Source organism: Leptonychotes weddellii, chromosome 15 (assembly GCF_054177405.1).
Source record: "Leptonychotes weddellii isolate Sample4059 chromosome 15, ASM5417740v2, whole genome shotgun sequence".
Classification (NCBI taxonomy): Eukaryota; Metazoa; Chordata; class Mammalia; order Carnivora; family Phocidae; genus Leptonychotes; species Leptonychotes weddellii.
This window is the reverse complement of record NC_138383.1, coordinates 48,829,367-48,850,726: the sequence shown is the minus strand read 5'-3', so window position 1 is coordinate 48,850,726 and position 21,360 is coordinate 48,829,367. Positions and strand designations below refer to the sequence as shown.

Sequence of the window (21,360 nt, the reverse complement as noted above, 5' to 3'; positions counted from 1 at the left end):
CACTCAGGCGCCCTGGCTTAAGCCTTTTATCTTTAATATCTAGATGTCCTAAAGATAGACTACTTTTATTTATTTTTTATTTTTTTTAAAGATTTTATTTATTTGACAGATCACGAGTAGGCAGAGCGGCAGGCAGAGGAAGAGGGAGAAGCAAGTTCCCCACTGAGCAGGCAGCCAGATATGGGGCTCGATTCCATGACCTGAGAAGAAGGCAGACGCCCAACTGACTGAGTCACCCAAGTGCCCGGACAGACTACTTTTAAAGTAGTATTTTAAAGATTTATTTATTTGAGGGGGGGAGGGTCCAAGGGAGAGGGGGAGAGAGAATCTCAAGCAGACTCCCCACTGAGCACAGAGCCCAAAGATGGGGGGGAACTCCATCTCATGACCCTGAGATCATGACCTGAGCCAAAACCAAGAGTCAGATGTGTGCCGAATCAAGCCACCCAGGCGCCCCCCATACCCTCCTCTTTGGAAGGAAGTCACTATGCTCAGCCCACACTTAGGGAATGGAGAGTTAGACTCCGCCTCCTTGAGGGAGAAGTATCTACACAACTTACTTGGAATTCTTCATGGGAAGTTTGTCTCCCTCATTTATTTGCTTATTCAACTATTGATTCCTATCAGTATGGACTCATGGATTTTTATTTTATATTTTGGGTTGTAATTCAATATACTTTATTTTGGGGGCACCTGGGTGGTGTGTGTGTATATATATATATATGTAAATTATATGTATATATAAAGTATATATATATATAAGTATATACACACACACACTTTATTTTGTTGCCCCAAGTGTTCTAGCTTTAGCCCTGGGAGCTCTTTTACTTGCTACATGTATTTCTTTGACACATCACCATCAAAAAAATTTTTTTAATTAAAACATTTTTTTAAAGGTGTCCCTATTTTCTGGCAAAACAAGATGCTCCAGGCTCTTTTGTATATCCCCTGCCCCAGTGCTAGAATCAGCCATTTCTCCAAGAATCTCTAGTTCCTTTTATTAAAGAATGGTATTAGAAACCAAAATCTGGGCCCCACACTGGTTGTAGAGATTGCTTAAAAAAAAAAAAAATCTTTAAAAGAAAAAGGAAAAAACCAAAATCTGGGCACTGGACGTGCTTGTTGCCATTGGGATTGGGGTATCATTGTTTTGAGACCCTCTTAGCTGGGAGAGCAAGTAAATATATGTATGTATAGTAACCCATGTGTGTATTTCTTATTTTTTTTTACACAATTTTTTAAAAATTTTTTTAAAAGATCTTATTTATGTATTTGACAGAGCGAGACAGAGAGAGAGGGGACACAAGCAGGGGGAGTGGGAGAGGGAGAAGCAGGCCTCCTGCAGAGCGGAGAGCCTGATGCGGGGCTCGATCCCAGGATCCTGGGATCATGACCTGAGCCGAAGGCAGACGCTTAACGACTGAGCCACCCAGGCGCCCCCCATGTGTGTATTTCTGTGTGTAACCATCTGTATCTTCATTAAGCTGAACATGAGTTCAGACTGATGTCCCCAGCTCTAATCCATTGCTACGTGAATCATTTTAACCTCCTCTCTGTGCCTCTCTGTGAACTCTCACTCCAACAGTGAGAAACCTGACTCCTCTTATCACCATCCACTTACTTAATTGTTCAATTCCAGTGTACATGTGTAGGACTTCTCAGAACTGTGAACCCATAACCCCATGGGAATCCACCTGATCGACTCCAGTACGACGCTTAACTGCAGTTTCCTTTTGCCTGTCATCTTAGAGAGTCCACTCATTTCTGAAGTTACGTAGGTCAGCACCTCCCCCCCAACCCGGCCCACCCTCTTTGGTAAAGTTGTATCATACATTTATAATACAGTTAGATTCGGTTACATTCTGCCTTCCTTCCTGGGAGACCTTGGCTTCCTAAGGGATTTTTTTTAAACTTTTTTTTTAAAGATTTATTTATTTATTAGAGAGAGAGAGAAGGGGGGAGGAGCAGAGGGAGAGAACCTCAAGCAGATTCCCCACTGAGCGCAGAGCCTGACGTGGGGCTCGATCCCACAACTTTTGAGATCATGACCTGAGCCGAAACCCCGCCATCCTAAATGATTTTTTTAAAAAGATTTTATTTTATCCATTTATTCATGAGAGACAGAGAGAGGGAGAGGCAGAGGGAGAAGCAGGCTCCCCACTGAGCAGGGAGCCCGATGCGGGACTCGATTCCGGGACTCCAGGATCATGACCTGAGCCGAAGGCAGACGCTTAACCATCTGAGCCACCCAGGTGCCCCCTAAATGATTTTTTAAAACCTGCACAAAATTAAGGTTCACTGGCTGTGCTGTGAAGCTGTAAGGGTTTTGACAAATGCAGGACAGTATGATACAGAATAGTCTCACCATTCTAAAAAAAAAAATCCCCTGTATTTTACCTCTTCCACCCGCCCTGGCAACATCTCATCTTTCTACTCGCTCTCTATTTTTGCCTTTCTAGAATATCCTTTAGGTATGTGGCCTTTTCAGACTGGCTTCTTTCACTTAGCAATGTGCATTTAAGCTTCATCCATGTCTTTTTGTCACTGCATAACTTTCCACTTTGTGGATGTGCCCCAGTCTGTTTATCCATTCATGTATTGAAGGACAAGTTGGTTGCTTCCAGTGCTTGCTGATGATAAATAAAGCTGCTCTAAATATTTGTGTGCAGGTTTTTATATAGACATAGGTTTTCAAATCAGCTGAGTTAATACTTACGAGTACCATTGCCACATCAAATGGTAAGACCATGTTTAGCTTTGCAAGAAACCGCCAAACTCTCTCCCAGAGTGGCTGTACCATTTTGCGGTCCCACCAGCAATGAATGCAAGTTGTTGTTCTACAAGCTTATCAGCATTTGGTAGGGTGAGTGTTTTAGGTTTTAGCCATTCTAATGGGTGTGTAGTGGTCTCTCCTTTTGTTTTAATTTGTAATTTCCTAATGACAAATGATGCCAAGCATCTTTTCTTTTCGCAAGATTTTATTTGTCAGAGAGAGAGAGAGAGCAAGTGAGCGAGAGAGCACGAGCAGGGGGAGTGACAGGCAGAGGGAGAAGCAGGCTCCCCGCTGAGCAAGGAGCCCGATGCGGATGTGGGACTCAATTCCAGAACCCTGGGATCATGACCTGAGCCAAAGGCAGATGCTTAACCGACTGAGCCACCCAGGCGTCCTGCCAAGCATCTTTTCATATGCTTTTTGCCATCTGTTTATCTCCTCCCCCAGCTTTATTGAAATGTTATTGACATATAACATATGTAGGTTTAAGGTATACAACTTGATGATTTGGTACATGTATATATTGTGAAATGATCACCACAATAAGATTAACACCTCCATCCCCTCATATAATGACCTTGTGTGTGTGTATGTGTGTGGGTGTGTGTGATGATAACTTTTAAGATCTACCCTCTTAACAACTTTCAATATTATGGTTAATTATAGTTGCCATTCTATACATTAGATCCTCAGAACTCATTCATCTTCAAACTGGAAATTTATACTATTGTATATCTTATTTAGTGAGGTGTCGGATCTTTTACCCATTTTTAAATTGGGTTTTTTTGTTTGTTGAGCTTAAGAGCTATTTGTGTACCTTGGATAATCACCCTTTACCAGATATATGTCTTGCAAATGTTTACTCCTAGCCTATGACTTGTCTTTCCGTTTTCCTACAGTGTCTTTCGCAGAGCAGAAGTTTTAAATTATAATAAAGTTTAACGTCAGTTGTTTTCCTTTCATGGACCATGCTTTTGGTGTTGTATCTAAAAACATATTGCCAAACCCAAGGTCACCTAACTTAGGTCCTTTACTTTCTTCTAGAAATTTTGTCATTTTGTATTATACTTATAGGTCGATGGTCTTTTTTTTTTTTTAAGATTTTATTTATTTGAGAGAGAGAGAGAACGAGCAGGGGGGAGGAACAGAGGGAGAGAGAGAAGCAGACTCCCCACCGAGCAGGGAGCCCAATGCAGGGCTCGATCCCAGGACCCTGGGATCATGACCTGAGCTGAAGGCAGACGCTTAACTTACCGAGCCACCCAGGCGCCCCCATGGTCTTTTTTGAGTGTGAATGGTGTAAGGTCTGTGTCTAGATTTTTTTTTTTTTACATATGGATGTCCAAATGCGCCAGCAACTTTTGTTGAGAAGACTATCGTTTCTCCATTAAATTGCCTTTGCTCTTTTGGTAAACATCAGTTAAATATATCTCTGTAGGTCTATCTCTGGACTCTCTATTCTCTCTGATTGATCTTTGTGTCTTTTTTTTTTTTTAAATTCACTTATTTATTTGAGAGAGAGAGAGAGAGAACATGGGGTGAGAGGGGCAGAGGGAGAGGGAGAGACAGTCCGAAGCAGGCTCCACTCTCACTGGACGTGGGGCTCGATCCCAGGACCCTGAGACCACAACCTGGGCCGAAACCGAGTCAGATGCTCAACCAACTGCACCACCCAGGTGCCCCTCTTTGTGTCTATTCTTTTGCGAATACCATGTCATCTTGACTACTGTCAACTGTTTTCATCTTTTTTGGGTACAAATGTCCTGAGACAAATTTGAGAGGAGTGGAGGGAGAACCCAAAGGTGGGCCCCAGGGGCCCGAGAGAAGGGGTGGAAGGAGAGGGGAGGGAGGGAGGATGCTGGGGGTGAAGGGCACTGGGCTCTTCCTCTTGCTGCACCTCTGCCAGGGGCGGGGGGTGGGCCCTCGACGCTGATGGGTTCATTTTGGCAGCCAGGTCCCGTACCCAAAGGGCTCAGACTCCACCTGGTGGCAGTGGGGACAGGATCCTCGGTCCTCACTGAGAACAGAACCTGTGTAGATTCCCAGAGCCTCCAATCCTTTCCTCACTGTCCCGTTCTGATTTCATCCCACACCTGGGAGGGTCTGTCCTCCCAGAAGGATTCCACTGGACGTCAAGGTCTTGGCCCTCTCAGAGACCAGTCGAACTCAACATTTCTTTCGTTGTCAACTCTTCTCCCCTCGTAAGAGCGTTTTTTGGATTACAAGTGACAGAAACCCAATCCAAAACCAGCTTACAGACGGGAATTTATTGACTCACAGAACTGAGAAGTGCAAACACAGCTATGATTTCAGGGCCGCGGCATCAGGGACTCAAATCTGTGTCTCTCCACCTCTCCCCTGTGCCAGTGTTATCTGAGGCCACCTCACTGATGGCCACCAGCAGCTCTGGGCCTGTGTCCCCCCAGCCTCGCAGCCCCAGTGGAAAGACCGTGCTTTGCTTGTCCACGGCTGCATAATGAATCAACCCCAAACTGAGCGGCTTGAGACACAAACCATTTCATTGCTCTTGAATCCGTGGATCAAGAATTTGAGCAAAAAAAAAAGAGAGAGAGAGAGAGAGAAAGAAGTTGGTGTGGATGCCCCAGGGGTGGTATCAGATGGGCTGAAGCTGGAGGAGCCAAGATGGCCTTGTCAGGTGTCCTAAGACCTCCCTCCTGGCTGGTGGCTGGGACATCCTGGTATCCTGGTTCTCTGAGTGGCTTCTCCCTCCACAGCCTCCCACCACCCAGTAGTCTACCCACATTTCTGCACCCCATAGCTGGCTTCTAAGAGAACAAAGCAGAAGCTGCCAGTCCTCTTCAGGCCCCAAACACGCACAACATTGGTTCGTCCCCAATTCTCTGGATCAAGCAAGTCGTGGGGGCCAGCCCAGATGGAACTGGAAGGAACATAAACTCTTCCTCTTGATGAGAGGAGTGGCATTTGGGATGGGAGGCATTGTGGCAGTCATCTTTGGAAATAATCTGCCAGCAAGAGTCAAGTCCCTTCTTCAACGAGTTGAGCCCCAAGTCCTGCTTGGATTAGGCTTTGGCCCTGCTTGCGTCACACGCTCACCCCCAAACCAACCTCAGCGGCTAGGGGAGACAGAGTGTGTTGACCGGCTGCTTCTGGCCGTGCACCACCCCCAGAATGGGCCATCTGGACTAGAGTGATGGGAGGGGGGGAAAACCAGGTACCAGAAGAGGGGTGAGTGAGTTAAAACTATTGCTATCCACTTCCCCATCCCGGCTCAGAAACCTTCAGTGCCTGTTCTGCCCTATCTGGTTGCCCACCACGTGGCATCTCATTCCTCTAGCCTCATATCCCTCTTTCCATTTCAAAAAGCTAAGATTCCCTTTAAAAAAAAATTATTTATTTGAGAGAGAGAGCGAACACAAGCAAGGGGAAGGGAGAGGGAAAGAGAGAATCTTAAGCAGCGTCCACACTCAGTGGGGAGTCAAACGCGGGGCTCGATCCCGGGACCCCGAGGTCATGACCTGAGCCAAAATCAAGAGTTGGATGCTTAACCAACTGAGCCACCTAGGCACCCCTAAGATTTCCCTTCACTGTTCTCCAGATGGGCCCACTTTCTTCTTCACTATAGCTGTGCTTCTGTGGTCTTCCCAGATAGGCACCCATATCTTGTCTCTTGGCCTGGCCAAGCCCCTACCTGATTTTCAAGGAATAGTCATGGCTGCCTGATGTGGAGGTAAAGAGCTGGGAGATAAGACCTGAGGGCTCTCGCATTCTTCCGGAAAAAAATTTTCAAGCAGTATCAAAACCGACCCCATCTCCTTGATTACTTTGTTAATCATATTTCAAACCGAAAGAGTTTTGTTTTGTTTTGGACCAAAAAAAAAAAAAAAAAAAAAGATGTTCATTGGAGCATTCATTGTAATGGCAAAACCTGAAAGCTACCCACAATTCTTGCATGAAGGAATGGGTTGTAATCATCAACATTCTTTCAGCAATAACTGACAGAAATCCAGCTCCAAACTAGCCTAAGCACAAAAGGGAATTCAGTGGCTCAGGAAAGGGGCCGTCCAAAGGACTCCCATGAGTTGTCAGGCCCCCTCCGTCCCTTGGCTCTGCTTCCCTTGAGTATGGGGCTCATTTTCTCCCACTATTGACCAGTTTCCTCCATTGCAGGGGGGCAGGGGGTGGAAGGGGGCCAAGTCTGATTGCTCTGGACTTACATTGTTCCTGCTTTGTGACCTTGGAGGAAAGAGAAAGCGGCTCTTTCCCAGGGGCCCAGGGAAGGAGGCTGTCTTGGCTGGGGTGACTTGTGTATTCCTGGGCCTGTTGCTGTGGCCAGAGGAATGGGGTCCCGCGATTGGACCAAACCATGGCCGCGAGGAGGTTGCAGTGGTTGGTTGTCCCACTGGAACTAGATACAGTGGGGAGGGCTGGGGGGCGGGGCGGAAGCCTTTTCTAGAAGACTGTTACTGCTCTCACCAAGATGGTAAAACCTAGGTGATGTGATATTATAGTCCAGGAAAAGGTGTAGTGACAAAGACCATGAAGGAACATGACCAATGGTCGTAAGGCAACGCGAGGAGAAGGTGGCAGAATACAGACTTGAAACTCTGCCAATACCTTTGGAATATGGAAACATAGAAAGCCTTTGCCTCACGAGGGTGGTGGGAGACTGATTGACTACACTCAAAACCCTGCTACCTTTGCAAAAGTATTTGTACAATACAATACGTGGTGTGAAAATAATCTGGTGTATATCGCGTGATCTGATTTTCAGAGCTCAGTTTCCTTTTGGAATGAGATGGGGCATACATATAAATAAACAGATGGTGATTGTTATAGCTCTGGGGAGTCGAGATTTTGGTCTTTGCGGTTGCTTTGAGCAGTGGGCCCAGTAGAACCCCTTTGTCGGGAACGTTAGAACATTCGGAGTGTAGTTCCAGGGAGCTTCCGTTCCCCCAAAACATGCTGTCCTGCGTTTGGGAGTGGGGGGCACGTCTCAGCAACAGTCAGGCAGATGAGAAGCCTCCAGGTGGGTCTGTCGGGACAGAGAGAGGAAAAGGGAAAGACAGGGAGCCCAGGGTGGTCCAGTTCACCCCGGTCCTCTGCTGCCTGCGGAGGTTCATGCAGTGCCAAATGCTACTCATGTTTGCAGCTAATAACCAGCACTTTGGGGATATCTTTTTTTTTTTTTTGAAAAAGTTTTTAAAGTAATCTCTACACCCAATGTGGGACTTGAACTCACCACCCCAAGTTCAAGAGTCACAGGCTCTACTGATTGAGCCAGCCAAGTGCCTCTTGGGTTATCTTTTTTATTGTTATTTTTTTTTAAAGATTATCTGTGGGGCTCCTGGGTGGCTCAGTTGTTAAGCGTCTGCCTTCGGCTCGGGTCATGATCCCAGGATCCTGGGATCGAGCCCCATGTCAGGCTCCCTGCTCCGCGGGAAGCCTGCTTCTGCCTCTCCCTCTCCCCCTGCTTGTGTTCCCTCTCTCATTGTGTCTCTCTCTGTCAAATAAATAAATAAAATCTTGAAAAAAATAAAAAAGATTATTTTTTTGAGAGACAAAGAGAGCACGAGCAGGGGTAAGGGTCGGAGGGAGAGGGAGAAGCAGGCTCTCCACTGAACAGGGAGCCTGACACGGGGCTTGATCCCAGGACCCCGGAATCATGACCTGGGCCGAAGGCAGAAGCTCAACTGACTGAGCCACCCAGGCGCCCCTAATGTTATTTTTATAAGTATCAAAATGAATAAGATATTCCCATTTCAAAACAAAACAGGATTCGTTCGGCTACATATGTGTATCTAGCTTTCTTGAGTGGGTCTGTGAGGTACTCTTGGAGAGATTTCCTCTCTCTGAAAGCCCAAAAGCATCTAGAGGTGAGGGCTGGGAGGGTGGGTTTCTGGTCCTGGTGTGTGTGTGTGTGTGTGTGTGTGTGTGTGTGTGATGGGAAACCAGTGGGATCAAGAGAGTTGTGGAAATGGTCTGTAGGGAAGGAGAGTCAGGGGACTAGTGGGCTATGGGGGGAATTCAGTTCAATTTGGTTCAGTTTCTAAAATATTAAGCACCTATTATATGCCTGACCCTGTTCCAGAACTTTAGGATTCATCAGTGAACAAAACATAAAGATCCTGCCACCAGGATGCTTACCTTTTTTTTTTTTGTCAGAGGGAGAAAGTGCACAAGCAAGGAGCCTGATGCAGGACTCGATCCCAAGACCCTGGAATCATGACCTGAGCCCAGGGCAGACGCTTAACCGACTGAGCCACCCAGGCATCCCAGAAGCTTCCATGAAAGCTTAATGAACTATAAACATAATTTATCAATTTAATAGTAAGCATTTTGGTATTTTTAAAAAAGATTTCTTTACTCATTTGAGAAAGAGAGTGAGAGAGAGAGCGGGCGGCGGGGTGGGGGCGGGCGGGGCGGTAGGGGCAGAGGGAGAGGGAGAGAAGCAGATTCCCCGCTGAGCGCAGAGCCCCTACATGGCGCTCAATCCCATGAACCTGAGATCACGACCCTGAGATCATGATCACCACTTGAGTTGAAACCAAGAGTCAGACACTTAACCGACTGAGCCACCCTGGCGCCCTAACATTTCGGTATGTTATGATGAATGATTGCCATGGGAAAGAAGACGGGGCTGGAATGAGGTGTGGGGCTGTGGCCGGCAATTTTCCAGTGGTGGGACAGGTCTCACACGAGAAGGTGGTCTCTGAGCAGGGGCTTGGAGAGGCGAAGGACTCCCTGATGGGGACGTCCGGGAGGTGGGCTTCCAGGCGGCGTGGGCAGCCAGGGCAAAGGCCCTTGTGAGCAGAGGGTGGGGCGGAGGGTTAGACCTGGAAGTGCAAGGTTGGTCATTGGGAAAATTTTGCCTTTCGCTTGGAGGAGAAAGGGGTTCAAACATTTCTATCCCAGTTTTCTGACTTTTCTTTCCAGCGTCTTGTTCGGGTGTGTGTGTGTGTGTGTGTGTGCGTGTGCGTGCACACCTGAAGATCTAGAAAGAGTGGCACCTGGGCGTGGGCAGAGGCTCCTGGATTTCAAAACTGCCCTGTATCTTCCTCCCACTAACCTGCATCCAGGCTGGGGTGTGGCTCGTTTCACCCCCTTCGTTGCTTTTATGGCACAGCCCCAGCGCTGGGGACTCAGCTCCTCAAGCACAGAGCAAATTAGGGGTGAGAGGGCCCCCTGCCCACCCCGCCCCAGGGGTGCCGACTATCCATCTTGAATGGACATCAAAGCCTCCCAGTGGGAGAGGGAGAGTCAGGGGCTGGGACCCAGAGAGAGGGGGACTGAGAACCGGGAGCAGGCCGGGGTCCCAACAAATGTCACGTGCCCCCCTGGAGGAGCTGGGTCTCAGATCTCCGTCCCGGTCCCGGGCCCTCTCCCCCTGCTTCCCTCCCCCCCACAAACACACATGCACACACGCCTGACACAATGGCTGGGTGGGGCTGAGGAACTGGCTTCCTCTGTGGAGATCTCAATCTGGGCCCTCGGTTCCCGCCCCAGAAACACAGGAACAGACATTCGGAGACCTGGCCCCGCACTCCTCGCTCCAAGGGGTGGGCAGGACCCGCTGAAAGTAGAAACTGTTTCCAGAAAGATAAAGGTAAGTTCAGGGGGCACTATCGCAGAGTTAGGGGGGGCAGAATCCTGGAGGAGGGTGCCTTGGTGTGAAATAATGGACTGGCTCGCACCCAGGGGGACAGATTAGCAGCTAAAGGGACAGGCTATGGTGTGAGGTGCGGGACAGCGGGTCAGACACGCCGTGGGGGGACACACACACCATCCCACAGCTGACAGAGAGGTGTCTAGACGCCGGGGTCCTTCTGCCACCCCAGCCCTGTGCTCCTGCTACCCCGTGGTCACTGCAGCTCCCCCGAGACCCCAGTCTACACAGCAATGCGAACAGAACGTGTGCATACAGCGCAGTCCATGCTCGGGGCCTGAGGTTCGGCCTTTCCCTTGGGATCCTGGGTCCCTCACATCTTCCAGAGCCCTAGTGTGCGCATGTGGAGTGCGGTGTGGTTTGGGGGGGGGGGTGTCCGGTTGGGAGGAGGATCCCGATTCCCCGTTTCCTGCCCCTACTCACTCAGCTCTGGGAGGTGACAGAGGGGAGAGGACTGAAGGGTGAGTGCGTGGGGCCGAGCACCTGGGTCCCTGCGAGAGGCCCGAGTGGGTGGCGGGAAAGGAAGCAAACGCAAGTACCTGGGGGTGGGGGGGAGGGATCCCTGGGGGGGGCAAGGCTGGGGAGGAGCCGGCGGGGGGGCGAGTGAGGCCACAGGCCGGGCCACCTAAGGAACTTCCTGCCAGAACACAGAGGCCATTGAGCTCTAAGACTCGCAGTCTACCGCCCCCAGCCCCCATCCGGCATCATTTCTCCAGAACCCAGTCTGGGGCCTGCAGGGCTCTGAGTCTCCTGCCGACTCCTGTACGGAGTTTGGGGGCACCGCCCTGGCCCCGCAGCCTGCTCAGGATCGCCGCCGCCTGCTCGCAGGAGGAGGTGAAGCCCAGATGCGGGTGTCCTGGCCCCACTGGTCCTCACCTTCAGGCTGGTCTCCCGACCACCCACCAGGCCTCCTGGCGGGACCCAGGCCGCCCCTGGGGCCTCTCGGACCAGATTGGAGGTGGGGGGGGGTGGCAGGCAGGGATGGAGACGGGACAGGACAGACCATGCCCGGGGCCTCCTGGTCTCTTGGGGTCAAAGGCTCCAGGAATCTTCAGGGCAGGAAAAGGAGACTAAAAATAATCCGGAAAGGGAGAGTCCGGAGAGAGGAACTGGGAAATGGGGGGCGGAGGGCCGGCTGGAGCAGGGAAATAGTGATGCATCCCTCGCGGCTCCAGGCTCGCGCGGCGCGCCTGCGCACACGGCGGCCCAGGTGCCCCCCACCCCGGAGACGGCGCCCCGCACACGCGCCCCCGCGCCCCCCACCGCGCCCGCCGCACCCGCCCAGCAGCCTCCGCTCGCCCGCGCCTGTCCGCTCAGAGCGCTGCGCTCTCAGCACGTCTCCCCGCAGCCCTGCAAAAGGCAAACGCACACGCGCGCACACGCACACACATGCACGCACACAGAGCTCAGCAGCTAGACGCATCTGGCCCAGGACAAGCCCGGTGTCCCTTACATTTCCAGTTCCCCTTCCCCCGCACCCCCCCAACCTGGTTCTCCCGCTGGGCGCGCCCAAGCCCGGCTCACGGTCTGCTCTGGCCTGACTCTGGCAGCAGAAGCCGAAAGACAGAAATGCAGGCCGGGAGGCGAGGAGGGGTGAGCGGTGAGGACGGGAGACAGTGGAGATGAGAAAGAAGCCGAGGGAGGGCAGCAGCCTTCCCTCCTGGACCTGACATCCTGCCCCTTTTGCTGGCCAAGAGTTTCTGCTCAGAGGCCTCAGTCTACCCACGGGGCTGGGGGGCACTAAGGGTCTCTTTCTCCCTCCCTCTTCCTCAGGGGATGACTCCAGCAGAGTACCCCACTCCTTTGAAGAGCCCAGAGGGAGATGTCAGCCCAGTCTCTTCCTGCAGCAACACCTCCTACCCAGAAACCCCCTCGGATCATCCGCCCCCGCCCCCCTTCTCGCCCCCGGGCTGCCCAGTCCCCAGGGCCCCACCACAACGGCTCTTCTCCACAAGAACCTGCCCTCACCTCCAATGATGCACCAACCCCAATGTGCGCCCCCATCCACTGGGACCCCCCTGCCTCCTCCCTCAAGCCCCCTGCCCTCCTGCCTCCCTCAGCTTCTAAAGCCAGCCTGGACTCCCAGACTTCCCCAGACTCGCCTTCCAGCACCCCCAGTCCCGCGTCCAGGCGCTCCGTCTCCCCAGAACCTGCTGCCCGGTCTCCAGTCCCCCCACCCAAACCTTCCGGGTCACACACTCTGCCCCTGCTCCCCACGCCTGGGGTCCCTGACCAGGGTGGTTCTGCCTCGGCCCCAGGCACTGTGAGGAGACTGGCTGGCAGGTTTGAATGGGGGACTGAAAGCAGGGTCCAGGCTGCGGAGGCCCTGGAGCCGAGTCCCCAAGGGGCAGTGGATGTGAACGGGGAGAGAGAGGCTCCACAGGGCAACCTTGCTGGGAGTGGGTCCCAGGAGAACGGCACTCCGGGTAAGTGCGTCGTGAAGCCCCGGGGGTGGGCTCCATCTCGCTCATCTTCTTGGTTCTCAGTGCTTTAAGACTGGGTGTTTTCAGAGGCTACGTTCTTAAAAATGGATTTCATGTTTGGAAAATCTGGTTTCCCTATTTGTTGGGGTCTGAAGACAGGCAGGCGGAGGAGATAGATGCTTGGGGCTGGACTGCCATGTCCCCCTGCTGGAAGGGTTCAGGGGAGGGAGGGGGCCTGGGCAGGGTGGGGCCAGGCCCCAGGGGCCTCCTCCTTAGGACACCCGTGTCTCCCACAGATGCTGCCCTCGCCTGCCCTCCTTGCTGCCCCTGTGTCTGCCACATAGGCCGGCCTGGCCTCGAGCTCCGCTGGGTGCCTGTGGGGGGCTATGAGGATGGCCCCAGGGTTTTCTGCCGCGCCTCCCCACTGAGGGCCTCCCGCTCCCGCCCCAGCCCTCCAAGCATCAGTCTCCCCCCAGTGGTCCTTACGTCCTACCGCTCCACAGCGGAGCGCAAACTCCTGCCGCCCCTCAAAGCCCCCAAACCAACTTGGGTCAGGCAGGACCCCACCATCTCTGGGGAACCCCCACAGCCAGATCTCGATCCTCCCTCCGAAGATGGAATCCAAGCAGGTACCAGGCTTGGGGGATCGGGCTTCTGGGCTGGGAAGGGGAGGGGTGGAGGTAGAGAGGACTAAAAGCCAACAGACTACCACCCCCAACAGGCCCTGGGGGCTTTGGGTTCCTCCATCAGTAGGCGTCTCTACTGGGGCTGGAGTCAGGAGTCCTGGGCTGGGGATCCTGGAGGTCTGTTCTCTTCATTCTGGGCAATCTCTCTCCAGGGGACAATCCTGATGAAGCTCCTCAGAACACTCCTCCGGCAACAATGGAGGGCAGGTACCAAAGCCCCAGACCCTTACTCCTACCCCACAGCAGACGAAGCATCAGCCCAGCTCAACCCCGCCTTCCCGAATGTAGGGTGAAGAACGCCTAGGGCTCCAGAGACAGGCAGCTCTGTCCCTTGCCAGCTGTGTGACCTTAGACAAGTCACTTCGGCTTTCCGGGTCTCAGTGTCCTCATCTGTGGGTGGGGGTAAGCACGCCAACTACCTCACTGAGCTGTTGAGTGTGATCTTGGTAAAGAGCCCGGCGAACGGCAGGTGTTCCCTTTGACTTCCCGCAGCTCGAGCCTCCCTCTGTAGCCGCTGTCCACAAATCCATTTGGCACAGGGAACACCTCTTCTGTGTCATCTGGGCTTGTCAATCATTATAGATTCAGCACCCCTAGCGGAGCGAGGGCGGGCCCATTCGCTTATTGCTGGTGTGAATTTTCCTGGGTGTGTAGCTTGGTTGAGTGGGACAGAGAGGGAGGAGCGAGCTTGGGCTTGATCGCGCCGAGTATCCCCGAGGCACAAACAGGGCATCGCAGACAATGGCTCGTCCGTCCGTCCGTCCGTCCGTGAGGCTTGAGATCACAGCAGTGGACGGGGCCCACCCAGGAGCAGGCGCCTGAGTCATTTTGTCTGTGTGCTTTGGTCAGGGTCCCCGCATACAGCCTGCCTCCGGGTTGTGCACTCCTTTATACTAGTGTGTGAATAGCAACCCCCCCCCCAGGTGTGTCACAGTGGTGGCTCTAGGGCACTCCATCCCTTTCCACAGGGACAAGGAGGGGCTGGAGGAGCTGAAGGAGCAGAACTGGGAGCTGCCCCTGCAGGATGGTGAGGGCCTCTGGACGTGGGGGGTCCCTGCTGTGACCAGCAAGCCCCAGGGGAACGGTCCTGGGGCGCTGGCCTTCCCTGATGTGCTCCGTCTGCCCCCCAGAGCCCCTGTACCAGAACTATCGAGCAGCTGTGCTGTCCGAGGAGCTCTGGGGTGTCAGCGAGGATGGGTGTCCCTCCCCCACAAATCCCGGCGAAGCTCCCACCTTCGCACGGCCCCCTGGGCCTCGCAACACACTGTGGCAGGAGCTTCCGGCCGTGCGAGCCAGTGGCCTCCTGGACACGCTAAGCCCCCAGGAGAGGCGCATGCAGGAGGTGGGCGTGTGGGGGGGGGCGGGGGCGGGCAGGGCTGGCGCAGGGGAGGGGGGTGGGACCTGGGTTCTGCGCCGGGTCGGGGAGCTGGGCTTTCCACTACGGCCCAGCTCTTCCTCCTCAGAGCCTGTTCGAGGTGGTGACATCCGAGGCCTCTTACCTGCGCTCCCTGCGGCTGCTGACGGACACCTTTGTGCTGAGCCAGGCTCTCCGGGACACGCTGACCCCCCGGGACCACCACACCCTCTTTTCTAATGTGCAGCGAGTTCAGGGAGTCAGCGAGCGGTCAGTGGGGCCCTGTCCTCGCAGCACACCCTTAGCTTCCTGCTTGTCCCAGGTCTTCCCTTCCTCGCGCCCAGTTCGCACCCAGCTCTTCGCAGGAACACCTGGGAGACCTGGCTCTCCGCCCCCCTCTTCAGGTTTCTAGGGGCGCTCCTGTCCCGCGTGCGCTCTTCCCCCCACATCAGCGACCTGTGTGACGTGGTGCACGACCACGCCGTGGGGCCCTTCTCGGTGTATGTGGATTATGTGCGGAACCAGCAATACCAGGAGGAGACTTACAGCCGCCTTATGTGAGTGCGCGGGAGGCGGGGCCGCGCGTCGGGGAGGAAGCTGGGGAGCAGGGTTGGGGTCCAGGGCCTCGAGGTGGACGGCTTCCGCAGGGACACGAACGTGCGCTTCTCGGCGGAGCTGCGGCGCCTCCAGAGCCTCCCGAAGTGCGAGCGGCTGCCCCTGCCGTCCTTCTTGCTGCTGCCTTTTCAGCGCATCACCCGGCTCCGCATGCTGCTGCAGGTGCCTGTGCTGGGCGGGGGGGCGGGGGGGGGTGTCCTCTGCCCCCGCCCCGCCCTGTTGGGGAACGCCCGGCCTCCTCCCGGGGGCCTCCTGCCCCTGCTTCTCACTCCAAGCCTACCTGGAGCTAAGCAGACGTCTCAGGGAGCAGTCTGGGGCAGTCGAAAGCGCCCCCTGGCTAGAGACACGAGTTCTAGACTTAGCTCTGCCACGACCTGGCTGAGTGACCTTGGGCAGGTCCCCTCCTCTCCCTCAATCTCAGGGGGAATGTGGGGAGTGGTCTTTGGGCTCCCCCACTGAGTGCCTTCCCGGTGGGGGTGATGTCACTCACAAAGAGGCAAAAATTAGTTCTTTGGGGGTACTCCAGAGGGCTCACAGATAGACACGCAGCATATCTGTGCTATTAAAATGTCATGGTGGGTAGGACACTTAGGGAAAATGTGTCTAAAAAGGCTCCTTGGCGGACTGATAGGCAGAGTGGGGAGTGGGGGTGGGATCAGGTTGAGAAAGACTCTTCTGTGGCAAAGTAGAAACTTCTCCCTAAACCAGGTGACCCGATGTGGGTGACTCGGTGTGAGGAGTCCCCATCTAGATTATCAGCATTTTCTTTTTTTTTTTTTTTAAGAGTATATTTTCTTTCTTCTTTTTTTTTTTTTAGATTTTTTAAATTTATTTATTTGAGAGAGAGAGAATGAGAGAGAGCACATGAGAGGGGGGAGGGCCAGAGGGAGAAGCAGACTCCCTGCCGAGCAGGGAGCCCGATGCGGGACTCGATCCCGGGACTCCAGGATCATGACCTGAGCCAAAGGCAGTCGCTCAACCAACTGAGCCACCCAGGCGCCCTAGATTATCAGCATTTTCATATCCTATTCAGCTTCATGCATCCAGTGTAGACAACCTAATAATCATAACACTGATCATAGCAGCTAAAGGGCTACTGAGTGCCCCGTCCTCGGCATGGTCCTAAGTGCTTTGTACCTGTCGAACCTTGCCAACAACTGTGGGTAGGAACTATTATTGGCCCCACTTTATAGATGGGGAAACCGAGGCACGGAGAGGCTATGTAACTTGCCCCAAGTCATGCGGATAATAATTGAGAGAGGCAAAATGTGAATCCGGGCACTCTTAACCGCTCTGCTATATTGTTCCCGCTAAGAGTTGTGGTTGATAATGGTTAAAACAATAGCAACCCTCTTATTTGCATTTACCACGTACCAAGGACTATGCGGAGCACTTTATGTCTACTTACCCCATTGAATCCTCACGACAGTGCTGTTGGTATGCTAGGTGGGTATTATCTCCATTTGACAGATGGGGAAAACTGAGGCTCAGGGAGGTAACTTGAGGTGCTCAGGGTTGTGCAGGCAGTGAGTGGTGAGGTCTCTCTGCCTCGTTGAGGTTGGTCCCCCAGCCCTGTGAACCCAGACTAAGCATGTTGTCAAGCCAGGTGGGATCCTCTTAACTGAGGCCCCTCCTTGTCCCCAGAATATCCTGCGCCAGACGGAGGAGGGGTCCAGCCGCCAGGAGAATGCGCAGAAAGCCCTGGGTGCCGTCAGCAAGGTGGGCAGGAGGGATGCTGTGGTGTTGGGGTGGGGGGGGAGGGAAAGGGCCTGGGCGGTAGGGGTGCAAGGGAGTAGGGGTGGGTGACACGGCTCCCCTGACCCCAGATCATTGAGCGTTGCAGCGCTGAGGTGGGGCGCATGAAGCAGACCGAGGAGCTGATCCGGCTCACCCAGAGGCTGCGCTTTCACAAAGTCAAGGTTGGCCCCCTGTCCTGGCCCCCACCTTCCCTTCCCCCACCCCTGCCCCCTCCAAGCTGCAACAAGCCGGAACCTCCCCCTGCTCCCTCACAGGCCCTGCCCCTGGTGTCCTGGTCCAGGCGCCTGGAGTTGCAGGGGGAGCTGACCGAGTTAGGGTGCCGGAGGGGGGGTGTGCTCTTCACCTCGCGCCCCCGCTTCACCCCCCTCTGTCTGCTGCTCTTCAGTGACCTGTTGCTCATCACTCAGCCCAAGAGGTGGGTCCCAGGGAGGGAGGGCGCCCAGGCTGGGGTAGGGAGGAGGGGTCCAGCTGGATCCCTGTCCTCCCTCTGAACTGCCTCTTCCCTGGGCAGCGGGCAGCGGCTACAAGTTCTGGACTATGCCCATCGCTCCCTGGTCCAGGCCCAGCAGGTTCCGGACCCATCCGGACCCCCCACTTTCCGCCTCTCCCTTCTCAGCAACCACCAGGGCCGCCCCACCCACCGACTCCTGCAAGCTTCGTCCCTGTGAGTTGTGTCTCCTTCAGAAAACACCCCTGGGACCCTCACTCGGCTTCTCAGAGCCCAGCACCCTCCTCCTCCTCAATCTTCCTCCTCGGTAGCCCTTGTCTGTCCCTCAGAAGGCCCTCCTGGTTCAAACCTGACCCCTCCCTCTGTCCCCACCAGATCAGACATGCAACGCTGGCTGGGAGCCTTCCCGACCCCCGGCCCCCTTCCCTGCTCCCCGGATACCGTCTATGAGGACTGTGGTGAGTGTCCCCCAGAGGGGAGGAGGGAAGGAAATGCGAGGCTTCAGGGGCAGGTGGGGGAGAAGCTACAAAGAGTCTTGATCCCACCGCATGTCACTCACCCCCAACCAGACTGTTCCCAGGAACTGTGTTCAGAGCCTTCTGCACTGGCCAGGACGGAGGGACGAAGTCTGGAGTCCAGGGCTCCCCCCAAGCACCCACACAAGAGCCCCGAAGGTGAGAGATTCTTGTAGTTATTCATTCAGTGAATTTTTATTAAGCACCTCCGAGAGGCTGCTCGCCGCCCTAGGCCTTGTGAACAAAACACACAGAGATTCCTGCCCTGCTGGAATGCACGATCCAGTGGAGGAGAAATAATAAAGAATTAACAAGATATAAATAAGTAAATGATAGGGGGGCGCCTGACTGGAGCATCCGACTCTTGATCTCAGGGTCATGAGTTCGAGTCCCACTTTGGGTGCAGAGATTACTTAAAAAAAAAAATAAATGCTACAACGTGTCTGAGGGTTGTAAGTGCTGTGAGCAAACAGAAGTGGAACAGAGTCAAGGAGGTCAGGAGTCCCAGGGTTAGGTAGGATTACAACTTAAAATCGGGAGGTCGAGGTGCCCCTCAATGAGGAGCCACCGTGTGAGCAGTGACTCGATAGAGGTGAAGAACTTAGGCACGTGGTGTCTGGGGGAAGAGTGTCGGAGAGCCCAGACAGGAGTCAGTGCAAAGGCCCTGTGGCCAGTGTGTTTGAGGAATGGTAAGGAAGCCAGTGTGGTAGAGGGCGTGAAAGAAGGGGAGAGGGGCAGATGAGGTCACAGAGGTAACGGGGACCAGACCATGGGGGTCCTCCTAGGTTCCCGTAAGAACTCCGGCTCTCCCTCTGAGTGAGATGAGTGGCCATTGCAGGGCTGGAGAGGAGGGACGCCCATCCTCTGTTGCTGCTGTGGCCTCCGCCTCTAATGTCGTTTCTCCTGACGCTCCAGGCTTCTCCACTAATCCCCACACTCACTGGGACCCTCGGGCATTAGACCCGTGGGACCTCCTTTCCTTCCTGACCTCTCCCCTGCCTTGGTTCCACTTGGGCTCCTGTCTCTCTTTCCCAGGCTGGCTGAAGGGGTTTCCTGGGGCCTTCCCGGCCCAGCTGGTGTGTGAAGTCACAGGGGAACACGAAAGGAGGAGGCACCTTCGCCAGCACCAGAGGCTCCTCGAGGCTGTTGGGCCCTCTTCAGGCTCCCCCAGTGCCCCCCCACCCTAGCGCAGGCTGGGACATCCGGCAGCTCAGCGCGGAGAGGACAAAGCTCATCCATCCATTGGATTCGCTGTCAGTGGAAACGCTACCTCTACCGGCAACCAATAGGGACCGAGCTTCAGGAGAAGGCAGCCAATGAGAACAAGGCCGTCGGAGCCCCCCCCCCCACGCCCTCCCCCGCGAAGGAGAATGAGGATGGCTTGAGTGGGTGGCCAATGGAGACAGAGGCCTGGTGCAGGGCAGCCAATGGGTGCTGAGCTGGCTGAGCCGCTGGCCAATGAGTATCCCTGCTCCGTTCACAGCCAAGGAAGACTAAGCTAGGTCAATAAAGTTCTAAAAAGGGCTGCACTGGAGATAAAGTCCCAGGATAAAAGAGCCAACCGCAGTGAGCAGGGACATCCAGCCACAGAAGTTGGTGGTCTGGGCCCCAGAGACCCGTGGGGCCCCCCTTGGTTCTATAGCAATGACCCTCCTGCCTTTTGAGTGTGGGAAGCGCTAGATTCCGTTCCTGGGGTGCCTTCTCTGCCCTCTCAAGCCCCTTCCTCTCTTCTAGAAGAATCCAGAGTGTGTGTCTCAGAGAATCGGTGCGTGTGTCCCTAGGTCTCTGCATGTATCAGGGAAGGGGGTCCTGCTGAACGTGCTGTGTGTGTGGTCCTGCCCCCTCCCGGGTGACTGAGCACTCCATTTCTTCCCTCACCCCCTGCTTTTCCTATTATTCTCTCCAAGAAGACAGGAGGTCTGAGCTCCAGCGGACATGATGTGTTGGGTGTGGCTTGGCAGCCAGAGGCCAGAGTGGCGGATGAGAAGCCTGAGTTCTGGGCCAGGGGTCCATGGCAGCTGGAGGGTGATGCTGGGGATCAGCCAGACAGCCTGGTAGAGGGGCCCGAGGGACTAAAGATGGCCAGTGGCCGTGGCCTGAAGCCCCCTGAAGCTTCCTTGCCCCAACCTTGGCCTCCAACCTGAACTGTAACCGGTCATTCATCCGGCCTCAGCTTCGGGCTTCACACCGGCTCTGCGCCCCAGGTTTGGGGGAGGAAACAGGAGCTGTGGATCGCGGGCCGGCCGGGGAGCCTGTCCGGCTTTCCCGGCTTCATCCTGGACCTCCCGCGGCAACACTGGGCCAGCTGGTGGGGAGGGAACAAAGAGCCAGTGCTCTTCCAGAGAAGAAAGTGCCCGGTGGGATACCAGAAGGAGGTGAGGGATGGAGCCGGAGCAGAGCAGACAGTTGCTGGTGACCGAGGGCCTAGGCCTGACACCAGGCCTTCCCTGAGCTGGGCCCGTCACACTGTCCCTTCAGCTCACGTGTGGCAGCTGGCCCAGGAAAGCAACTGCACACCAGCCACGGGAGGTGCAAGGACTCTGGGAGGCCGGGAGGGAGAAAGGGACTAGCCTTTGGCCACCCAGGACTTCGCACAGTGCCTGGCGTATGAGAAACCCTCAATAAATGTTGGTGGACCTGTACTGAGGGGAGTGCGTGCTGAAAGGAAGAGTAATTTCCAAATGTGGCTTTGTAAGGTGGTGGGGCCGCTTGGAAAGCGGTTCTTTGAGAGCGAGGGTCAGTTGGGCTGGGACCGGGGCTTGGAGACTGGGAGCATGGCCCGAGTGTGTTGGCCCATTCCTAGTTCCCGAGGGATCCAGGGGTCTAGGTGGTGGCGGGTCTGCAGAGGCTGGAGCAGCGTGTTCCTGTGGGCGGGGGAGGAGGACAGGGCCAGGGCCAGGTATGGCTGACGCTCCAGCAGGGGACGAAGCTCTGAGCGAGAAGGACCGAAAGGACAGTCAGGCAACAGTAAATGTCCTTTACTGACCAGCCAAGCATCTCTGTTCAATGCAATTCAATTCTACACCTGTTTATCGAGTGCCATCTAGGCGCTGGGCACTGTTCTAGGACATGGGGATGCCGAGATGAAAAAGACAAGGGTCTTGCCCTCGAGGAGCCTTCATTCTGGGAATGATGAGAAG

General features: G+C 54.6%; 1 protein-coding gene across 8 annotated transcripts in view; it reads left to right on the top strand.

The window, feature by feature from the left end:
• The window catches only part of ARHGEF15 (Rho guanine nucleotide exchange factor 15), a 23,804-nt gene extending 2,942 nt beyond the window's left edge, over positions 1-20,862 (top strand). Inside the window, exons 2-20 of one of the 8 annotated variants that reach the window (XM_081805743.1) lie at positions 8,921-9,085; positions 10,262-10,361; positions 10,594-10,703; positions 10,849-10,882; positions 12,195-12,847; positions 13,141-13,473; positions 13,683-13,737; positions 14,454-14,557; positions 14,661-14,872; positions 14,994-15,154; positions 15,289-15,441; positions 15,532-15,661; positions 17,144-17,218; positions 17,326-17,418; positions 17,512-17,672; positions 17,769-17,921; positions 18,081-18,163; positions 18,275-18,379; positions 19,256-20,862. In XM_081805743.1, the coding sequence (XP_081661869.1) occupies positions 12,244-12,847; positions 13,141-13,473; positions 13,683-13,737; positions 14,454-14,557; positions 14,661-14,872; positions 14,994-15,154; positions 15,289-15,441; positions 15,532-15,661; positions 17,144-17,218; positions 17,326-17,418; positions 17,512-17,672; positions 17,769-17,921; positions 18,081-18,163; positions 18,275-18,379; positions 19,256-19,407 (2,574 nt within the window). In that variant the 5' untranslated portion in view covers positions 8,921-9,085; positions 10,262-10,361; positions 10,594-10,703; positions 10,849-10,882; positions 12,195-12,243 and the 3' untranslated portion in view covers positions 19,408-20,862. Of the gene's footprint in view, positions 1-130; positions 265-8,920; positions 9,086-10,261; positions 10,362-10,548; positions 10,704-10,848; positions 10,883-11,043; positions 11,256-12,194; positions 12,848-13,140; positions 13,474-13,682; positions 13,738-14,453; positions 14,558-14,660; positions 14,873-14,993; positions 15,155-15,288; positions 15,442-15,531; positions 15,662-17,143; positions 17,219-17,325; positions 17,419-17,511; positions 17,673-17,768; positions 17,922-18,080; positions 18,164-18,274; positions 18,380-19,255 lie in introns of those variants that run through there. The other 7 variants (XM_081805744.1, XM_081805745.1, XM_081805742.1 and 4 more) reach the window with 7 other exon arrangements.
• Positions 20,863-21,360: the final 498 nt, after the last annotated feature.